Consider the following 19,592-nt stretch of genomic DNA (forward strand, 5'->3'; position numbering starts at 1 on the left):
ACACATTGATCAAATACAGAGTTCAATAATAAAATCCTCATGGCTACCCATAATACCAAGAATTCCTAGCCATAGCTGGTGGTTTTCGATCAGTGACTAAAATTAATTTTATACAATGTAATTAGGAAGGTAAATATGTTGCAAAACAATGTATTGTTGTAAACATTTGAAATTCATATTTAATTTATTTGTTGATTCTAAGTTCAAGGCTCTTAGACTTGATTCTTTTCTTTGGTTTTACTTTGAAAAATTCACAGCACAGTATTCTTTGCAATGAAGATTCATAAGCATGTTCATAATCAAGTACATTGTGGCATGTACAGAAGGAAGTGTAGCATACTCTTTTGAGAATCACTACTCTAGACCAGATGTGTCAAACTCAAAAAGAAATGAGAGCCATTGAACCGTACATCAGGAATCCTGTGGACTAAACTTAGAAAGCTATATATTCATTATCTATGTTTTACTGTTTTTTAAAAATTTATTGTAACTATTTTCCAAATACATTTTAATCTAGTTCGGCAGCACTCAGGAATGTTTGGGCTGCATATGGTGTATGGTCACTGGGTTTGACAGCTCTCTTTTATAGACAATTATATTTACAAAAGGATTGAATTGGGCTTAGGAAAATATTAGAGTCTGGGGGAACCAACTACATGGGCTTCTAGTATCCCAATCAGAGAGAGAGAAAGAGAAAGAGAGAGAGGGAGGGAGGAAGGGAGAGAGAGAGAGAGACAGACAGACAGACAGACAGACAGACACAGACAGGCAATTGTGTCAAATTCAAATAGAAAGGATCCCACTGGCTGCATATTGACTTAAATACAATATAAATAATGTTATTTTATGGTTTTCTATTTTGCTAAACACTTCCCAGTTACATTTTAATTTCCTTCACAGGTAGCACTGGGAATTGGTCTGACTTAGGTCAAATATTATCTACTATTTAAGACCTTTTCTGAAGCCCCAGCTATGAGAGCCATTCCTCAAAGAACTTCTATTTGCCTTCAATATGCTTTTATGTTTACCAATAATGTATGGATTAGGGGGAGCTCAACAGCACAGTGGATAGAATGCACGTTCTGGAGTCAGGAAGATTTGAGTTCAAATCTGGCCTCAGACTCTATGTGACCCAAAGGAAGTCCCTTAACCTTGTTTGCGTCAGTTTCCCTATGTGTAAAATAAGCAGTGCCTTTGTAAGAAAACCCCAAATGGGGGCACAGAAAATTAGACAACATGAAATGACTGAACAAGTATTGCTTGGCCCTGACAACATACAAGTTGCTTGAGGGCAGAAAATGCTGGGTTTTATATTTGTGTTTTCAAAGCCAAGCATTTAATAAGTGTTTTTTGAATGACTGGCCTCTCTCCTCCTTTCTTTTATATAAACTGAAAAGTAATTAAATTATTATAATTTTTGATGATCAAAATTAACAAGCATTTATTAAGTACCATGCTATGTACTAAGGGGAAAACAAACAAAAAGCATTACATGAAAAAGTTTCCAATAGTCCTTGTCAATTTTTGGGAAAAAAAGTTTCTAATTTCTGAAGTGCTATCTATATTTCTTAACCTTTTTCTAGTCTTGGAAAAAAAATGCTTTCCATAATTTAGCACTGCCAATAAACAAATGGTACCTTCTTTTTGAGTGCAGAGGTGAATATCTGAAAACAATCCTTTTTACTTTTTGTAGAAATGTATTTCATTTTCAAAAACTTGCCAGTAGCTTCTAATACATGTTAAGATTGAGACAAGCCAGGAGACCTTTTCACCATCATGTTTTAGAACATTGTGATAAAGATCAGTAATTTAATTTTCAATTCTGAATGCTCTCTTTTATCTCCCCTCTATCACTCGATGAGAAAACAGGAAAAAACACAAACTGCTGCATATATAATGCAAATTCCGTTTGTATTAGCCATGTAATAAAAAAATAAGCTTCAATTTGTACTTCAAATCCAATATTATATATCTGGAGATAGTGACCATGTTTTATCATGAGTCTTCTGAAACTGGAGCTGGTCTATATTGCTTGTCTTTTTTTTTTTTTTTTTTTTTAATTAATTTTTTTTATTTAATAGCCTTTTATTTACAGGATATATACATGGGTAACTTTACAGCATTAACAATTGCCAAACCTCTTGTTCCAATTTTTCACCTCTTACCCCCCCACCCCCTCCCCTAAATGTCAGGATGACCAGTAGATGTTAAAATATATTAAAATATAACTTAGATACACAATAAGTATACATGACCAAAACATTATTGCTTGTCTTTATAATACTGTTGTTACCCACATAAAATGCTATGCTGGTTCTGCTCATTTCACTTTGAATAACCTAGTTCATACAAGTCTTTCCAGGTTTCTCTGAAATAATTTCCTTCACCATTTCTTATGGCACAACACTATTTTACCACATTTATAAACCTTAATAATCTCCAGCTGTTCTCCAGCAGAGAGAGGGACATCCCTTTAGTTTCCAATTCTTTGTTACCACTATAAAAGCTTTTAAACACATTTTGGTATACATAGTTCTTTGCCTCTTAATCTGAACTCTTTGAAATAAATATCTAGTATTAGCGTTTGCTTACCTTAAGGCCATATTTCCAAAATGCTTTCCAGAATGGCTGCATTAATACAAAGATTATCAACAGTACACTGATAAACCTATTTTTTCCACAGTTCCTTTAGAATTTGGCATTTTCCATTATTTTCAACTTTGCCAATCTAAATGGTGTGAGATGGTAGCTCAGAATTATTTTAATTTGTCCTTATCTTATTATTAGTGATTTAGATAACTGCTTTTTAAAATTACTATTTAAAGTTTGGATTATTTCCTTTGAAAATTCTCCATTCATATCCTTTGGGTACATAACAATTAGATAATGATTCTTATTCTTTTACATTTAATTGATTTCTGTATCTATCTTAGAAATGAGACCTTTATCCAGAAAATTGGCTACAAACATTATTTCTCCAATTTCCGCTTCTCTTTTAATTTTTGTTGCAATGGTTTTGTTTGTTCAAAAGCTTTTTATTTTACTTCCTATGAGTCTTTCTTTTTTTTTGTTTTGTTATGAATTCTTCCTCTGACATCTGACAGGTAATTTTTTCCTGTGTCTCTGATTTGTCTATGATGCCAGCCTGTGTATGTTTAAATTATGTACCCATATCTGGAGCTAAGAACATAATATAACATTATAACATGCTGATTTGTATCTAGTTCTTTTTGCTACATTGCTTTCTGGTATTCGATAAAAATTTTCTTAAATGGTGTGGTCTTGTCCTAACACATGGGATCTTAGAATTTATCAAACAGTAGGCTATTATTTTCATTTGCTCCTGGACATTATATACTCAATAATATTAACTGATAGGCTTCTCTATTTCTTACCAATCACCAAATTGTTATTCTTTTTTCTAAGTTTTATCAAGAAATTCTTTGCTAGTTTAATTGTTATGACACAGTAAATACATTTAAATAGTATCATCACTAATGTTTTACTAGCTTGGCTAACCTAAAAGCAATTATTGTTTCTCCAGTTATTTAAATACCTTTATTCTTTGGGTAAAGAATGCTTTTTAATTGTATTTTTATAGTGCCTGCGTGTCTTTAAAATTAAACTCCTAAATATTTTATAATGTCTTTAATTATTTTAAATGCATTATCTATTTCAACCTTTTTTGTTTTTGCTGGATTTTGTGGTAATATGCAGAAATGCAGATGATTTATAGGAATTTATTTTATATCTTGCAACTTTGCTGGTTATTGTTTTCTTTTTTTTTTTAGGGTTCAAGAAAACTATATGACTTGCAAAAATGATAATTTTATTTCCTTTTTGCCTATGTTTATTATTTTACTTTTGTTTTCTTATCTTATTCTTACATTTCTAATACTATACTGAAGTATTGATATTGGACACCCTTGTTTTTACCCCTGAACTTAGTGAAAAGTGCTCTAACCCAAGTTCATTACAGATAACATTAGGTCTTTTTTAGATACTACTTATTATTTTATAGAAAGCTGTTAATTCCTATGCACCTTCATGTAGCTATGTGGTAGAAGGGATAAAACACTGAGTTAGGAATCAGGATGATGCGTCATCTTCATAATTCAAATCCAATCTTGGGCACCTACTAGCTGTGTGAGTCTGGATAAGTCACTTAATCTTGTTTACTTCAGTTCCTCATCTATAAAATGAGCTGGAGAAGGAAATGTCAAATCATGCTAGCATCTTTGCCAAGAGAAAAACCCAAATGGAGTCATAAAGAGCTGGATTATGACTAAAAAAACAACCAAACAGCAACAATGCAGGAATAGGTATTATATCTTGTCAAAAAGATTTTTCTGCATCCATTGAAATAATCATATGGCTTTAAAGAATAATATGGCCAGTTATACTTATAATTTTCCTAATATTTAGTTTTCTAAGTTAGAATTATAGAAATATCCTACTTCTTTCCTGTTCTGTTAACCTGGGCAATTTACACATATGCTTGTAAATGCTCATTTTTAATTTGTCAGTCTTATTAGCATATAGTTAGACAAAATAACTATTAATATATTTTTATTTCTTTTTCATTTGGTTAGCTTATTTTTTTCATTTTTGAGACTGTCAATTTGATTTTCTTTCTTTTTAAACATCAAGTTAGCTAATGGTTTTTCTGCTTTATTGTTTTGGGGTTTTTTTTAAGTTCCTAGATTTATTAAATCAAAGGATTTACTACTTTTAATTTTGTTAATTTCTTGATTTTCAGTATTATTATTTTAAGGTTTAATTGTTGGTTTCCTTTTTAGTTACATAATCTTTTCATTTATCTGTTCTTATCTTTCTTTTATGACAGTGTGTATAGATACAAATTTTCCTTTAAGGATTGCTCTGACTATATCACTAAAATGTTGGCACTGTTGTCATTTTCTACTGATGTAGTGGATAAGAGCTTTGGGCCTGGAATCAGGAAGATCCAGACTAAAATTCTGCCACAAGACACTTACTAGTTATGTGAGCCTAGGCAAGTCATTTAACCTCTGCTTGGCTCAATTTACTTGATTATAAAATGGGGATTATTTCAATAACAACTTCTTCTTAGGGTAGTGGTAGTGAAACAAAATATTTGTAAAGTACTTAGCACTGAACTTCATACACAGTATTATATAAATATTTATTCTCTCTCCTCCCCCCCCCCCCAATTTTAAAAGAAATTATTACTTCTATGATTTGTTTTTTGACCTGCCATTTCAGAATAAAGATATTTAATTTTAATCTTAATTTTCAAGCCCTTTAATTTAATACAATTTTTATTGCATTATGGTCTGTAAAAGAAAATAGATTTAATATTTCTGCTTCCGTATTTTTTTTTTTTAACTTTTTATGCCTTACTACATGGTTAATTTTTGTAAAGCTATCAAATGCATCTGCGTATAAGAATATTCCTTTTTTTTTGGCGGGGGGGATTGCTATTCAATATAATCTAGAGGTCTACTATAGCTAACTTTTCTAAAATTTCATTCAGGTCTTTCTCATTTTTGGTTATATTTTTCTAGGTCTGAAATGGAGTAAATTGAAGGTTTTCCTATTGTTACAGTTTTATTATATTCCTCCTATAACTCATTTGACTTTTCCTTTTAAGAATTTAGATGCTATGCCTTTTGATGCATATGATTCATATGGTTAGTACTGATATTAATTCAGTGTCTATGGTAGTTTTTGTGAATACATTCTCTATTTATCATTTATAATCAGATCTATTTGTGCTATTGCTTTTCCTAGGAACATGATTACCATCCCTTTCTTTCTAGTTTCAGGTGTAGCATAACAGATTATCCTCCAGTCATATTTCTCATAAACAACTTATTATTGAATTCTGGCTTCTAATCTATTGTGCTATTCTCTTTTGTTTAATAAGTGGATTTATGCCATTCATTGTCAGTTATGATTGTTAAACTCTATCTTATTTTCTAATACTTTATTTTCCCCCAACCCCTCTTTTAAAAATTTCTTTTGTTGCTAACTAATCCCTTCCTTAATTTACCCTCCTTTTTATTCCTTCTCTTTCTTTCAGCCCCCTTTTTCTCTCCTTATTTTTCTGTTAGATATGATCATCTTCCCCATCTTTTCAATTCTTATTTTAAGATTATCAAAATAAGAGAATCCTCAATGAACCCTTACATTGAGAGAATTCTGATAGGCTACATTTATCATCTTCCTATATTAGAATATAGTTTAAACTTTAGCCCCTTCCAAATGCTTACTCATCTTTACCTTTTTTTATGCTTTTCTTGACTTAAATTTAAGTTAAATTTTCTACTCAGCTATGGTCTTTTCATCAATAACGATCAGAATTTTTCTATGTCATTGAAGATCTATTTTTTCCCCCATAGACCTGTATTCAATTTTGCTAGGTAAAAGTTATATTTGTTTTAAGTCTAGAAATTCTGCCTCCTGGAATATTATATTCCAAGATCTCTATGCTTTAAAAGTTGTGATCACTAAAACATGAAAAATCCCAACAATGGCTCCTTATTAAATGAATTTTTTCTTTCTTGCTGCTTTTGGCATTTCATCCTCTTTGAGCTAGGAGCTCTAGATTTTAGCTACAATTTTCCTGGGTATTTTCATTTTGGAATTTTTTTTTAGGAAAAGACTTAGGAAAGGATCATTCAATTTCTACCTCAACCTCTATTCAAAGAGATCTTGGCAGTATTCTTTAATAATTTCTTGAAATGCTTTTTCAAAAAGACTTTTTTTTTTTATCATGGTTTTCAGGTAGGATATTAATTCTTAAATTAATTTTCCCTGACTTGTTTTCCAGGTCAGTTGCTATGAGAAATTGTATACATTCTTTTGTTTTCTTGTGGTTTGAATAATTCGTGATAGTTTATGTAGCTTTTTGTTCTATTTGGTCATTTCTAATCTTCAAGGTTCCACTTTCTTGGATAAGACTTTTTTTTTTTTTTTTAACTTTTTAAAAATTTTTAATAGCTTTTATTTACAAGTCATATGCATGGGTAATTTTACAGCATTGACAATTGCCAACCTTTTGTTCCAATTTTCCCCCTCCTTCCCCCCACCCTCTCCCCTAGATGGCAGGATGAACAATACATGTTAAATATATTAAAGTATAAATTAAATACAAAATAAGTATACATGACCAAACCGTTATTTTGCTGTACAAAAAGAATTGTACTCTGAAATATTGTACAATTAGCCTGTGAAGGAAATCAAAAAATGCAGGCGGGCAAAAATGTAGGGATTAGGAATTCAATGTAATGGTTCTTAGTCATCTCCCAGAGTTCTTTCTCTGGGCGTAGCTGGTTCAGTTCATTACTGCTTGGATAAGACTTTTTATCACTAATTTCCAGCTGTTCTCTTTTCCTACCTTATTTCTGCATCTCTCATTTCTTTTCCCATTTTTTCCTCAACCATTCTCATATGATTTTTAAAATCAATTTTGCTTAAAAAAGCTTTTTTTCCTTCCATAAATTCTTGATGGATTTGTATCCAAGTTGTATTTTTTTCTTTGAGGCTTTGCTTGTGAATGTTTTCAAGTCATTTTCTTCACTACTGTGGATTCCTTACATGCTCAATTTTCAAATAGGCTTCTTAATTCTTTATATTAAATTAGTGCTGGGCTCGGTACACTTCTATATTCTCTGTTCTGAGATTCTGACCTCTTTCTGGGCTGGCTGCAAGCTTTCAGTTGCTTTGAAAGTAACACAATCTGGGACAAAGTCTGTTTACTGTTTTGGTCTAAGCTCTGCAAGTATCTGATGCAGGTTTGGGTCTATTGATTTGTCCCTGGCTGGAAGTTTCAGTAGACTACTGAATGATTTGGCAATTTGTAACCCAGAGAAGCTCTGGAGATCCAGAGCAACAGAACTGATTGCTCTTTTCTGAATCGGGACTCTGGACTGGGGCTCTTGATTGTTACATTGCCATCTTCCAAGACAGGCTATAGGCTAGAACTGAATCCTAGATACTGCTCCCCTTCTGCTTCGAATTTATTCTTTTTCTCAATATGCATCCAGGTCCTACTAGCCACTGCTCCTCTTCATTATCTTCATATGCAAATCTCTTCTTAGTCTAACCAAAAACTGGGTAATGAGTAACAAAGCTGCCACATAGTACCCTTTTCTGCACCCCTATAATAGTTCAGGGATCCTCTAGAATCTTTTCCTACCTCATGCTTCTCTCTTGACTTTCTTTTAGTTCCAAGATGCTAAAATGTTCCAAATATAGTGAGCTCTTGTTCAGATAATATCTATCATGTCTTAAGACTATCATGGGCTAGAAAAATGACTTATTGTGACTTTTTTCTTAGTTTTCCCAATCAGAACTTGGTCTGGTGTGTTTTCTAGATTTTTGTAGAGGAGCTAGGCTATAATATACTCTTGCTTTTCAACTACTATAACCTTCTCACCAGTCCCATTTTCCACAATAAGAAACTGATATGTGGAGAATGATTTAACCAAAGTCAAATGAGACAATAAGGAGGGGGACTAAGATTTGAAACTATGCCTATGTCTAATCTAGTACTCTTTCCACCAACCACTAGTGCCAAAATATACCACTATTCACTTAGATACTGGGGCATTGGAAGACTTGACTACCATAAAGGTCTTAAAATGATCATTAGCTCTCTAGCCTTTTACTTCATAAAAATTTTTTAAAAAGGCCATTTTTTTTACATGATTTCTGACAAATACATTTTCCACTTTTTTGTTACAAATCAGTTCATTTACTGGGGAATTCTGAAAATTCTGCAAATGTTAAGAAAAAACACTTTTCAGAAATCTACTTACAATCTCAGAATTACCTATGTCATCAACATTGTTCAACCATCAGATTCAAACCTTATACATATGTCTGATACATCTCAATTTTTTGCTTCTGTGAAACCTTAATTCTCACTGAAATGACTTCCAAATAATCCTTTCCCTACCACTGCTAAGGCCCTTATGTTCTAATTTGGGTCGTCTTAACTTTCACTCAGAATTATCAATGCAATAATTTTCTAAATGATCTTTCTGCCTTCCATCCCAGTCCCTTACAATTCATCTTTCATTACTCTGTCACATAATTTTTTTTTTCTAAAATGACTAATGATCGTCAGCAAAAACACTTCTGAATCAAGGCTAGGGCATCTGTGCAAAAATTACATAAAAAGAATTTTATTTATTTATTTTCCAGATGGTCAACTAATTTTTCTGGTAGTATCAAAACAACATTAGAATTATAAGATGAAAATGTACTATTGGAGGTTACACTAAAGGACTACAATTTTTCATTTTAGTGTGCACATAACTAGATTTTTGAAGGCTCTACTGAGCTCTATTAAAATCCTTCCAACCAGGAAAGTTCACAGTATGGACCAACAATGGACTTTGTATCTTGTCATACAATGAAAAGCTTAGTTGAGAAGGTTGACCACCAAGAGATGAAGTAAGCTTTTAAAAAATGTCAGTAGAGAGTATCCATCCTGTCAAAGATGGATTTTTGTTTTAAGTACTAAAGAAATTTTAGCTAGATTATAACCCTTGGAGAGCAAAGACTACCTTATTTATCCTTATATTTCTATCAGTGTCTACTATAATGCTTCCCACATAGCATATGCCCAGTAAATGTCTTTAGAATTCTAGAGTGATTTAATCCATTCACAATCTTTTGACTACTACTTCACGTCAATTTCTTCTAAAGCTTTATTTTTAGTTAGACCTCAGTATAACTGAGCTAAAGGCATACTTCTAACTAGATGTCTTGTTCACATCATCAGGTCAACATATCAAAAACTAAAATCATATAGCCTCCAAACCTTCTTCTACCTTATCTTCACTTTTCCTGTTTTTCAGTTGACTTCTTTCTTTTGCTTTGTTCCTAACATCTAGTCAATCTTCAAATTCTATTCATTTTACTATTACAATCTATTGCATATTATCTTTTTTTATTTCTACTTCAAACACAGTAAATGGTATTCTCATTGCAATCTATTCTATGTCCTACTGATCTTCAAACAAGAGCTCCAATCATATCATACCCCTTTTATTTTTAGCTATTCCCCAATGACTACTTAGCAAACCCCAAAGTCTTTAACTTAGTTAATATACAAAATCTTCAATTTACTTTTTCATTCTCAACTCTTCATTATTTCCCATATCATCAGAAGATATAGACAAATTGATCACATAAAACAGATTATCTGCTTTCTCAGGTCTATTTCATTCCTCTTACTTAGAACTCCCTTTATCTTCAACTGATGAAATTTTATTTAGCTTTCCAGGATCTAGCTCAAACATTATTTCCTCCCTGACACTTCCATTTGTCTTCCCCTTTGTCCAACGACTCAAAAGCTGGGAATGCTTATTCTTCCTCTGAAATCTTAATAGTTCTGAAATTGTCAGATAAGACAAACTTCATCTCACAGATAAAGGATTCCAAGATCCAGAAAGATTAGAAGCCCTGTTCAAGCTACACACCTGATGAATAGCAAAGGCCATGGCAAGACTTAGGTTTCCTGCCTCTGAATTACCTACTACAGATAGGATATGCTGGGACTCAGAGTTACTTGTCTTTTAAGGTCAGTGCTTTTCCCATTACTCAAGCAAGGTCAAGGAACCTATTATTTAAGTAAGAGAGACAGGATGTGTAGAAAAATATAGATAATACAAGGGAGAATATGGCAAGGGCAAAAGACTTGGCAAAGTGCTAGGAACTGTGAGGAAAAAGTGAATACTTTTACCAGAGTTAAGGGAGAAAGAGTCAATGAAAGTTTCATATTGAAACTGGGCCTCGAAGAGAGCTAGAGATAGAAGAAATCTTGCCATTAGCCATGTGCCCTATGCATACAATGTATTTCAAGATTTGTTCAATGAAATGAATGAAAATAACATTCTGAATTTCCTGATTCACTTAAGTTTTATTTTAGTATTAATTCACATTTAACTTAACTGTAATAAAGTGATAAATACTAACCGTAATACACAGCAGAGCACCATAAGGTGAGTGGGCACATTAGTTGGATTGAGCATTGCTGGTGTATCTGATCTCATACAGGCCAAAAATGCTCTCATTCTTCTATTCTTATCTTCCACTGCTTTCCCCAGCCATAATTTCTTCAGGTTGGGACAGGTCCATTCCCTGAATGCAAGTGCTTCCACTAGTTCTGGTGTTTGGGGAGATTTTCCTTTGTAAGCAGCCCATTCTTTAATAATCACTGGCGAGACTACAGGAAAGAAAAAAGTACAGAAAAGCCTCTTATAGTGTCTACTTTTGTGTACTTTAAATCTTAGCACACAAAAACCACAATTCTTGGACACTTTAAATCTTGTTAGTAATGGGAAAATCAAGTTCCAAACAAAAAATTTAAGTACCTTTTTGCATATTGAATATTATTCAATAAATAAATCACTTAGAATATTGGTAGAAAAGTACATACTTAACAGTTGGAGAAGATACAAAATGTTTTGCAATGGAAGTATAAAACTTTTTCTTCTCCAAAGACCTGCTAATGACAAGAAACATCCCAACGGACTTCTTGTTTTAATTACTTTTACCTAACAACAAGTCAATAATAGAATTTATAAACTTCAGTTTATAAAGCATTGCAAAATCACCACACGTTAGGACACACTGCAATTAATTTACAAGACTTAATTTCTCTCCTTTTATATCCTTTTATACAGCTACTATCTTTATACAGCTACTAGAAAGGAGTCTAAATTTCCTTTCATTCCCCTTTTATCTAAGGGTCTCTAAATTTACAGACGCAGAATTATTATTGTCTCATTTTAAAGACTGGCAAGTAATAATAATTGAGCAACTGGCTAAAAACCACCTAAGTGTTCAATTACATATAAAACTCAAGAATCTGAAATTTTAAACCAAATAGGAACAAATTAAAATAAATTAAGTTTAATATACAAAATAAATGACATGTTAAAAGTTTTTCACTTTAAAAAGTAAAAAGTTTTATGTTGATGTAAAACAAAAACAAAGGCTATATACCAACAAAAAATTTGTTAAAGGAGAGAAAGGGGAAGATATTAGCAGCAATAAATAATACTTATAAAAACCATACACACACACACACACACACACACACACACACACACACACTTCCCAACTTCCAAATTATGCATAGACCCATATTAGGCAAATTACAATACAATTAATCTCTATCACCCAGAAGCAAATTAAAGTCTCAAAGAATTATTCATTTAAACATGTTTTAAAAATTTCACCCTAAACCCAAAAAGTGATAATAAATAATTTGTTTTACTTGTATAAATAGCAAGGAGATTTTTGAGGCTAGCACAAACCAGGCCAAATACAAAAGTACAACTAGAACTGGCTAAATATAGATAACTGAACATAACAACTTAGGCTGAATAGAAAACATAGCATATCGTAAGCACTTAATACTTGATTGACTCATACCATAAATTCTAATTTTAGCATCAGTGCATCCTATAAAAGTAATAATCACACTCTTGTATTGAGGATTTCATAAAGCAAAGTCCACTATGTTAATAGATGAACTACCAAAAAAGCATTCTGAAGCACTGAGATGTTGATACCAGACCTAATCAATTAATGACTGCTTAATTACTATTTTAATACAGATTATGATCTTTCATAAACTAAAGTGAAGAATTAGACTTGACACCAAAGTATGCCAACAGCAAATAAATAAATAAATAACTTAAAGTAAATCTTTAAGACTTTTTCAAAGATTTAAGTAACTTCAGTAAGTCATATAATGACATAGCAAAAATGAGAACCATAGCAAGAAAAGAACCTAATCATATAAGTCATTCCATTTTCTAATGATTAATCAACATTACTTGCCATTTCATTTAAAACATCTTTTTAATAACTATATCAGACAAACATAAAAGAAATATTTCTCTTAGCATTTTACTACTATTATCATTTGAAAAGTTTCTTTTATCTTTTGAAAATTTCTGAATATATTCAAGAAACTTTATTCAGGGGTAAAAGGTTTGTGATCTATGTCAGTATAAGGAGTAAAGATATTGATAAAATTATGGATCTTTTACACATACAAGTATTTATGTTTTGGAAAGGTTTTGAAACAAAAGTTTTAGATATCTCACATTATTTTGTCAGTATGTGTATATATTTGTACATACATGTATACAGGCACATTTATAGGTATTATCAATATTCAGAAGAGCCACATACAAACTAAGAAAAAAAAATAACACAACTTGTTCCTGCCCTTAGGCTCACAATCTAATAACCATTCAGGTTTTATAAACTGTAATCAGAAAACTAGGTTTTCATTTTTCTGAGTCAAGTACTACAAAAATGTTAAAAAAAAAAAATAGCTTAGTGGTGTCTGCTAAATACAGAATATTGACAATATTTCTTTCAAAGTCTTTTATATATGTCAACGTTACATACCATGGAAAAGAAAACAGTTTGTATTAATTTTATCAGATACTTGATATTAAAGGAGGACTAGCTTTTCTAGAAATGTGCCTGTTTCAATGCTACAGGATATAAGCACACCAACTTATATGCCTTTATCCTTGATTTATGGATTATCATGCATTAGTTTTTTTCCCCCCTTTGGATATTATAGTTCAAGACAATTATGTTACAGATCTTATTAATACCAATGAAATTTAGTTAATATCTATGATTTTACATCAGAGCATGTTGTTGTGCTTTTCTGAGGAAACAAAAAATTGTATTTAATCTATAATTACTTCAGGTACACCATTAATTACTTTCTATCAGTTATTCTTGTTTTTTTCACCCACTTATTATTTCTCACTTGGGTTTACCATAGTAGAATCACTAATCAATTAATGATTTGTTGAAATATAGTGAGAAAATAAAATTAAGTGTTAAATTGCCCATTTGAATGCAATCTATTTCCAATAAATTTAGTTAAAATTATTCTTAGTGTAGGATAACAAGCAACTGGATCCCTGTAATTTAATACAAAGTCCTCTTTGAATCACCTCAGTCCTTATAGATTTTCTTAGGCTCTCAAAAGCAAACTCCAAGATGGCTGAGTTGGAGGTCTTTTTCATGGTCCTGGAGTATCCAAGAGTATCCAAGTCAACTGACAGAGGACTATGAATTGATTAAGTTCTGCATCATTTGTGACATCAAAATTATATATCTTCATTTAATATTTTGTGAATATAATCTTGTTAATGATTTCCAGATTTTTTAACTCAGATACCATGACAGTGTTGTACGAGGCACTCAAATCAAAATTTCTTCAGTAATTACATGCATAAAATTGTGAATTCCACCCTCACATTCCCAGTAGTATACATTTTATATATTAAACAGTCCCTGGAGAATTTTCTGAAGACTAATGAAAAACACATATAAAGACATAGATCCCGCCCTTAAGCAGCTGCTAATATTGTTGAATTTCATTTCTTTACTTTTGACAAGTCATCACCTAAACAATGCCTGAAAAAAGTAAGCTCTTTTTAAAGCTCTGAATGGAAAAATTTTCAATTCAACTACTTCTAGTATATTAGTTTGAAATCATAGATATTAGGTTTCCTTAGTTTCCGTTCCTCATGTAATATATTATGTTCCCTTCTACCCCATTTTCAGTAGAAATGATTAATAACAGTATTACTATTTTTTAAAGGGAGAAAAGGTAAGGTATAAGCCTATAATGATATAGGGAACCCCTAGGTAAGGAAACTTTGCATAAAAATTTATTTTTTTTGCAATTTATAATTTCAAACAGTTGTCTACAGTTCTGAGAATTCTCTGGTATCATTCAACTGTTAAGTATTAAAAGGGATTTGGAACCCAGGACTTCCTGGATCTCTTGAGCAAATCCAGCTCTCTCTTCAGTACATCATGTCACTTCTCCTCATATACCTGATCTCTTTCCTTCTGCTCTAACCCTCTCCACCTTAAAAAAAGATGTTAATCACTGGTGAGGAATTCCCTCCATCCATGGAATCCTGTTATAACCTAAAGTCAGAGTTGACTTAAAAGCTCAAATAAGTAATTTACATCCAGTCACATAATGAAGAAGCTCCACAAGCAGAATGTGATTGCAGGTTTTTCTGAATTCAAGCATAATACATTTCTCCTTTTCCTTACTGTCCCTCAAAATTAAAACAAAATAAAAACCAGAAATACACATGGAAGGGATGGTGTAGGAAAAGAATACTAAACTAAAGAGGGGACCAATAACTTAATGGTTAGAATACCATTACTAATCCTCTGGGATTTTGATTATCTACAAAATGATGGAAGCTGGTCTTTCAACTCTTTATTCCAAAATTCTTTGACTTGACATTTGAAGAATAACAGAACTTTCAAAATCAATACTATTTCTCAGTTTATTCTCAGCTTAAAATATGTTTCAAAAACTCTTAATCCTGTAGGCATTTACTTGTGCAAAACTAAAGTTTTTAAAAATAAAAACAAGGGAAATTTGGTTACTAAGAATTGATAAAGCTTGAAGACTGCTTTTTTGGGTAGGAGCAGGACTTACTAAATTGAATATTGTTGTTTCCACAATGGCTTTAGTTACTGAGGCTGCAGGAGCCTCAAAAAACAAATGTGAATATTCTACATTCTCTATCTACATGTTCAAAGTAGTTGGTCCAGTGAATTTTCCTAAGTACCATGTAGTAAATCATTTTCTATATTACAAACAAAATTCAGTTTCAAATTTTTATTTGTCATTTCCATGATCTTTCATCACCTCGAAGTTAAAAGCATTTATATTCCCTGTCACAAACATTCCCAACAAGGATTTTTATAAATTTGCCTTCAAGATAACAGACATGATGTCAACTCAAAGAATTCAGTGTGAAGGAAATTGAAGGCAAATTGTATGAGGTATAAAATCTAAATACAATTTTCCCAGAGCTGCTCTCAATCCTATGAAAAGGAAAAAAGCAAAACAGTAAAAAAAAAAAATCAATAATTTTAGAGAATTATGAACACAGTAAAATGGAGAATGTGAGTCTTGGTATTGGGCAATTAAAAGTAAACACAATTTTTTAAATATTTTATAGATCAAAGAGCTCCACAAGATTTTTTTTTTAATGCGTACTGTTAAATGTTTAGAATAGGGAAGAAAAAGATATGGAGACCAATGAAAATGTTTAGGGCTCCAATGAAGTTCCCCTAGAGAGGGTAGCATTTTGCAAAAGGAAAACAAATGAAGAGAAGTAGTAAAAATGCCCTTTAGTAAACAATAATTTTATTTTTAAAAGATGCATAAGGGATGTATTTGTACCCCTGCCCATTCTTTTACTTTTCATAATGAGTGATTCATTGAAATGTTGAGAGAAAATAAAGTGTCAAGTAGCCCATTTTAATATCTATTCTAATAAAGCTGATTCAAATTATTTTCAGCATCCCTATAATTTAATATAAAGACCTTAGTTCATTTTTAATCTCCATTACTAATCTATTTGGAGAAATAAATGTTTAGATTTCATTTCTAAATCTTTCTGTTTCTTATAGCCAGGTGAGAGAAGAAAAGCAGAAAAATCAGGTTGAGCTTAATCTAAGTTAATGAGCATTTCATAAATTTCCAATCTTCATTGGAAAACAAAGTGCAGGGGATAAGTAAGGAAAAGAATAAAGGAACTGACATCAGACATAGATTTGAGCTGGCTCAGCCTCTCTGTGATTGTTGGGCCCCAGCAGCCACTTTTACACCTTATACTAACATTACCTGCTTTGAGGGGTCAAGTGCTCTATAAGCCTGGAGGGCCCTATAAGATGAATGTATGTTTTTACCATAAATGGGATTCATGCAATCACTATTTTCTTTTGCTTAGAGACTTTAGCTAGATAGACTAGATAACTAGATAGACACCCATCTTTCAAACCAAAACCTTGATTCAACTGTTTATAAGTTTAAAAGAAAAACAAAAAAAAAGTTGTAAAAATTTTAATACTGACATAGTATACAAACTTAAATTTTATCAAAATTTTATTTATTGTTTGTATAGTTTAACCCAAAGCAAAGCACTGAAAATGCTTAGATGGGCTTTAATCAGTCCCATAACCACAAAGGTTTGGTCCTGGCCTTACTGTTAATTTTTATTAGGCCTATAGTGCAATTGCCCAAATCTGACAGATATTCATCTATCAGATAGCAAGGTGAACCCATATTCTTCTCTCCAAATCCCACCGGTAAATTCTACATTTAAGTACAACCTTTTGACTTTAGAATGAATTGATCCTCATCATACAAGAAAACATTGGCTGTCTTTGTTGTAAATTGCAAGGCTTTTATATCACATCTTTTCCTTATTCACATTACTACCAGAATAAAAGTCACAGAAGAGATTCAGTATGTCAAATCTTTTGAAGGAAATAGTGACCCAAAATTTTAATAAAAAATTACTTCTAACAACATTCAGAATCCCCACAGTTGTTCTGATAACGTCTGAATGGTCACTGTGCCTGAGCCATTCAACTTTTCTGAAATAGACAGTACAAAGAATCAGAGATATGCCACACAGAATAAAATGATGATCACCTTTCCTAAAAGTCATGGTAGAAAAACACTAAATTACCATTCATTTTTCATAAATAATATATTTAACATACTCCATAATCCTAAATTTTACAAAATGTTCAAAACATGTTACTCAAAAATACAGTCCAAATGATTTCACTCTGTAATTATTTAAATGGCAAGTATATAAATTATCAGGCTACCAATAAAACACTAATAAATATCCCAAGACATCCATTTCCTTTTCGTAGTTTTCTTCTTGTTCTAAATTGCAGAAGAATGAAAAATGGATAATTCTTTTAAAAAATAATATAATAGTCATGGTATATATCTCTTATCACAATATTTTAAACTTACCATTAGGTTTAATGAAAATACCTTCTCTGTGTTAAATTTTAGGACTGCCTCCCTATAGTTTACACTAACCTCCCTCTACCCATTTAGCCTCAGTTCTTTAGGTGTATTCGCATGTGCTCATGAGCGCTCTCTCTCTATCTCTCACACACACACACACTCACACACACACACACAAGGTATCCCTAAGAAGGTCAGATAGGAAAAAAAAGATTTCACATATGCTACAATAGATCCCATTTTTGTGGTAGCAAAGAAATGAAAATGGGAAAGGATTAAATAAAATGCAGCTCCTGAATATAATATTACTGAGACATAAGAAACAATGAATGACAAATCAAGAGAAACTGAGGAAGACTTAAATGAAATAAGAGTAAGCAGAATAAAGAAAACAACATGCACCAGACTTCTAACAATATGAACAGAAAGAACAAAAACGACCCCATGAAACTGAATACAATGTAACTGTCATAATCAAGACTAGCCCCATAGAAGTAATTTTTAAAATGCCACATCCTCCCTTCTTTGTAGAAGGGGAGGACTACAGGCATGAACTATCATATTTGACTAATGAAGACGACTGGCTAGTTTTGACCAGCCTCCCCCAACTCCAGTCTTCTTTTTATTCTTTATTACAAGGGATGGCTTTTGCTGGGTCTGGACCATTTTTGCTGGTCCCTATATAGAGGAAACATATCTGGACATAAAAGCATTACTAAAAAACAAAAGAGATTAAAAAAAATATTTTTTAAATAAAGCAAATGAAGACTAAAGAGGTTATACCTACTTTCTTAGTTAAGAATGATTTCAAAATTTTCCTTTAAGATTTTATCAAGATGTGAATTTAGGAGTAGCTAGATGGCACAGAGGACTGAGTACTGCCCCTGAAGTTAAGAGGACTTGAGTTCAAATTTGACCTCAGATACTTAATACTTCCTAGATGTATGACCCTGGGCAAATCACTTAACCCCAACTATCTCAAAAAAACAAAAACAAGATGTAGATCTATACTACAATCTGTCAAAAAGGTTCACCCAAGATTCTCAAGTGTTAAATTCCCTCTAAATGTTTAAGTCACTTGTGTTAATAGTCAGATGAACTGCACAGGCAAAGTATAACTGAAATAGTCAATAACAGAGTTCATACATATATTACTTTCCTGTTTTGAGTTGATGATGACAAGGAAAGAAAAAACTCAACAATTCTAGCTGCCTCAATTATTTATGAAAAGCTTGTAAAAAAAACAAAAGGAAGAAGTGGTCACCTCTGGGATACAGAAGAACTGGGAAGGGGACGATCCGCTATTAATTACTCTTCACCTACAATATAGCCAATCTTGGCCACATGAATTCTGGGGAAATAACATAATTGTATGTTCCTCCACACTTCTGTACATTATTATGCTCAAAAGTAACAAGACTTCTTAGAGATGAATTAATTTTCATAAGAGGATGGCATAAATGTGAAAAAATGAAGGTGTTTGTTTCATACATAAAAAATTGTATATGGATTCAGTAGAGCTATATTTTGAGATATGGTTCTAATCATCTAAAACATGGGAGAGCAAGGAAAGAATTGGTGGAAATATTACAATCCAATAAATGTTATTAAAACCAGTTCTATCCTGAAATCTTTTTGAGTTAGGTGCATAAAGTGACAATTTTAAATTTCAAACTTTTAATTTTGCTGTATATTTTAGAAAAATTAGTATCCCTTCAGAATTTTTTTCCTGGTGCTAAGG

At 31.9% G+C, this 19,592-nt stretch overlaps 1 protein-coding gene across 7 annotated transcripts in view; it reads right to left on the bottom strand.

The window, feature by feature from the left end:
• Positions 1 to 19,592, bottom strand: part of FAM120A (family with sequence similarity 120A) — a 151,709-nt gene that overhangs the window by 32,964 nt on the left and 99,153 nt on the right. For all 7 annotated transcript variants that reach the window (XM_031956856.1, XM_031956883.1, XM_031956829.1 and 4 more), the window contains one exon: positions 10,972 to 11,221. In XM_031956856.1, coding sequence (XP_031812716.1) covers positions 10,972 to 11,221 — 250 coding nt within the window. The remainder of the gene's footprint in view (positions 1 to 10,971; positions 11,222 to 19,592) is intronic.

This window comes from Sarcophilus harrisii, chromosome 1 (genome assembly GCF_902635505.1).
Source record: "Sarcophilus harrisii chromosome 1, mSarHar1.11, whole genome shotgun sequence".
Classification (NCBI taxonomy): Eukaryota; Metazoa; Chordata; class Mammalia; order Dasyuromorphia; family Dasyuridae; genus Sarcophilus; species Sarcophilus harrisii.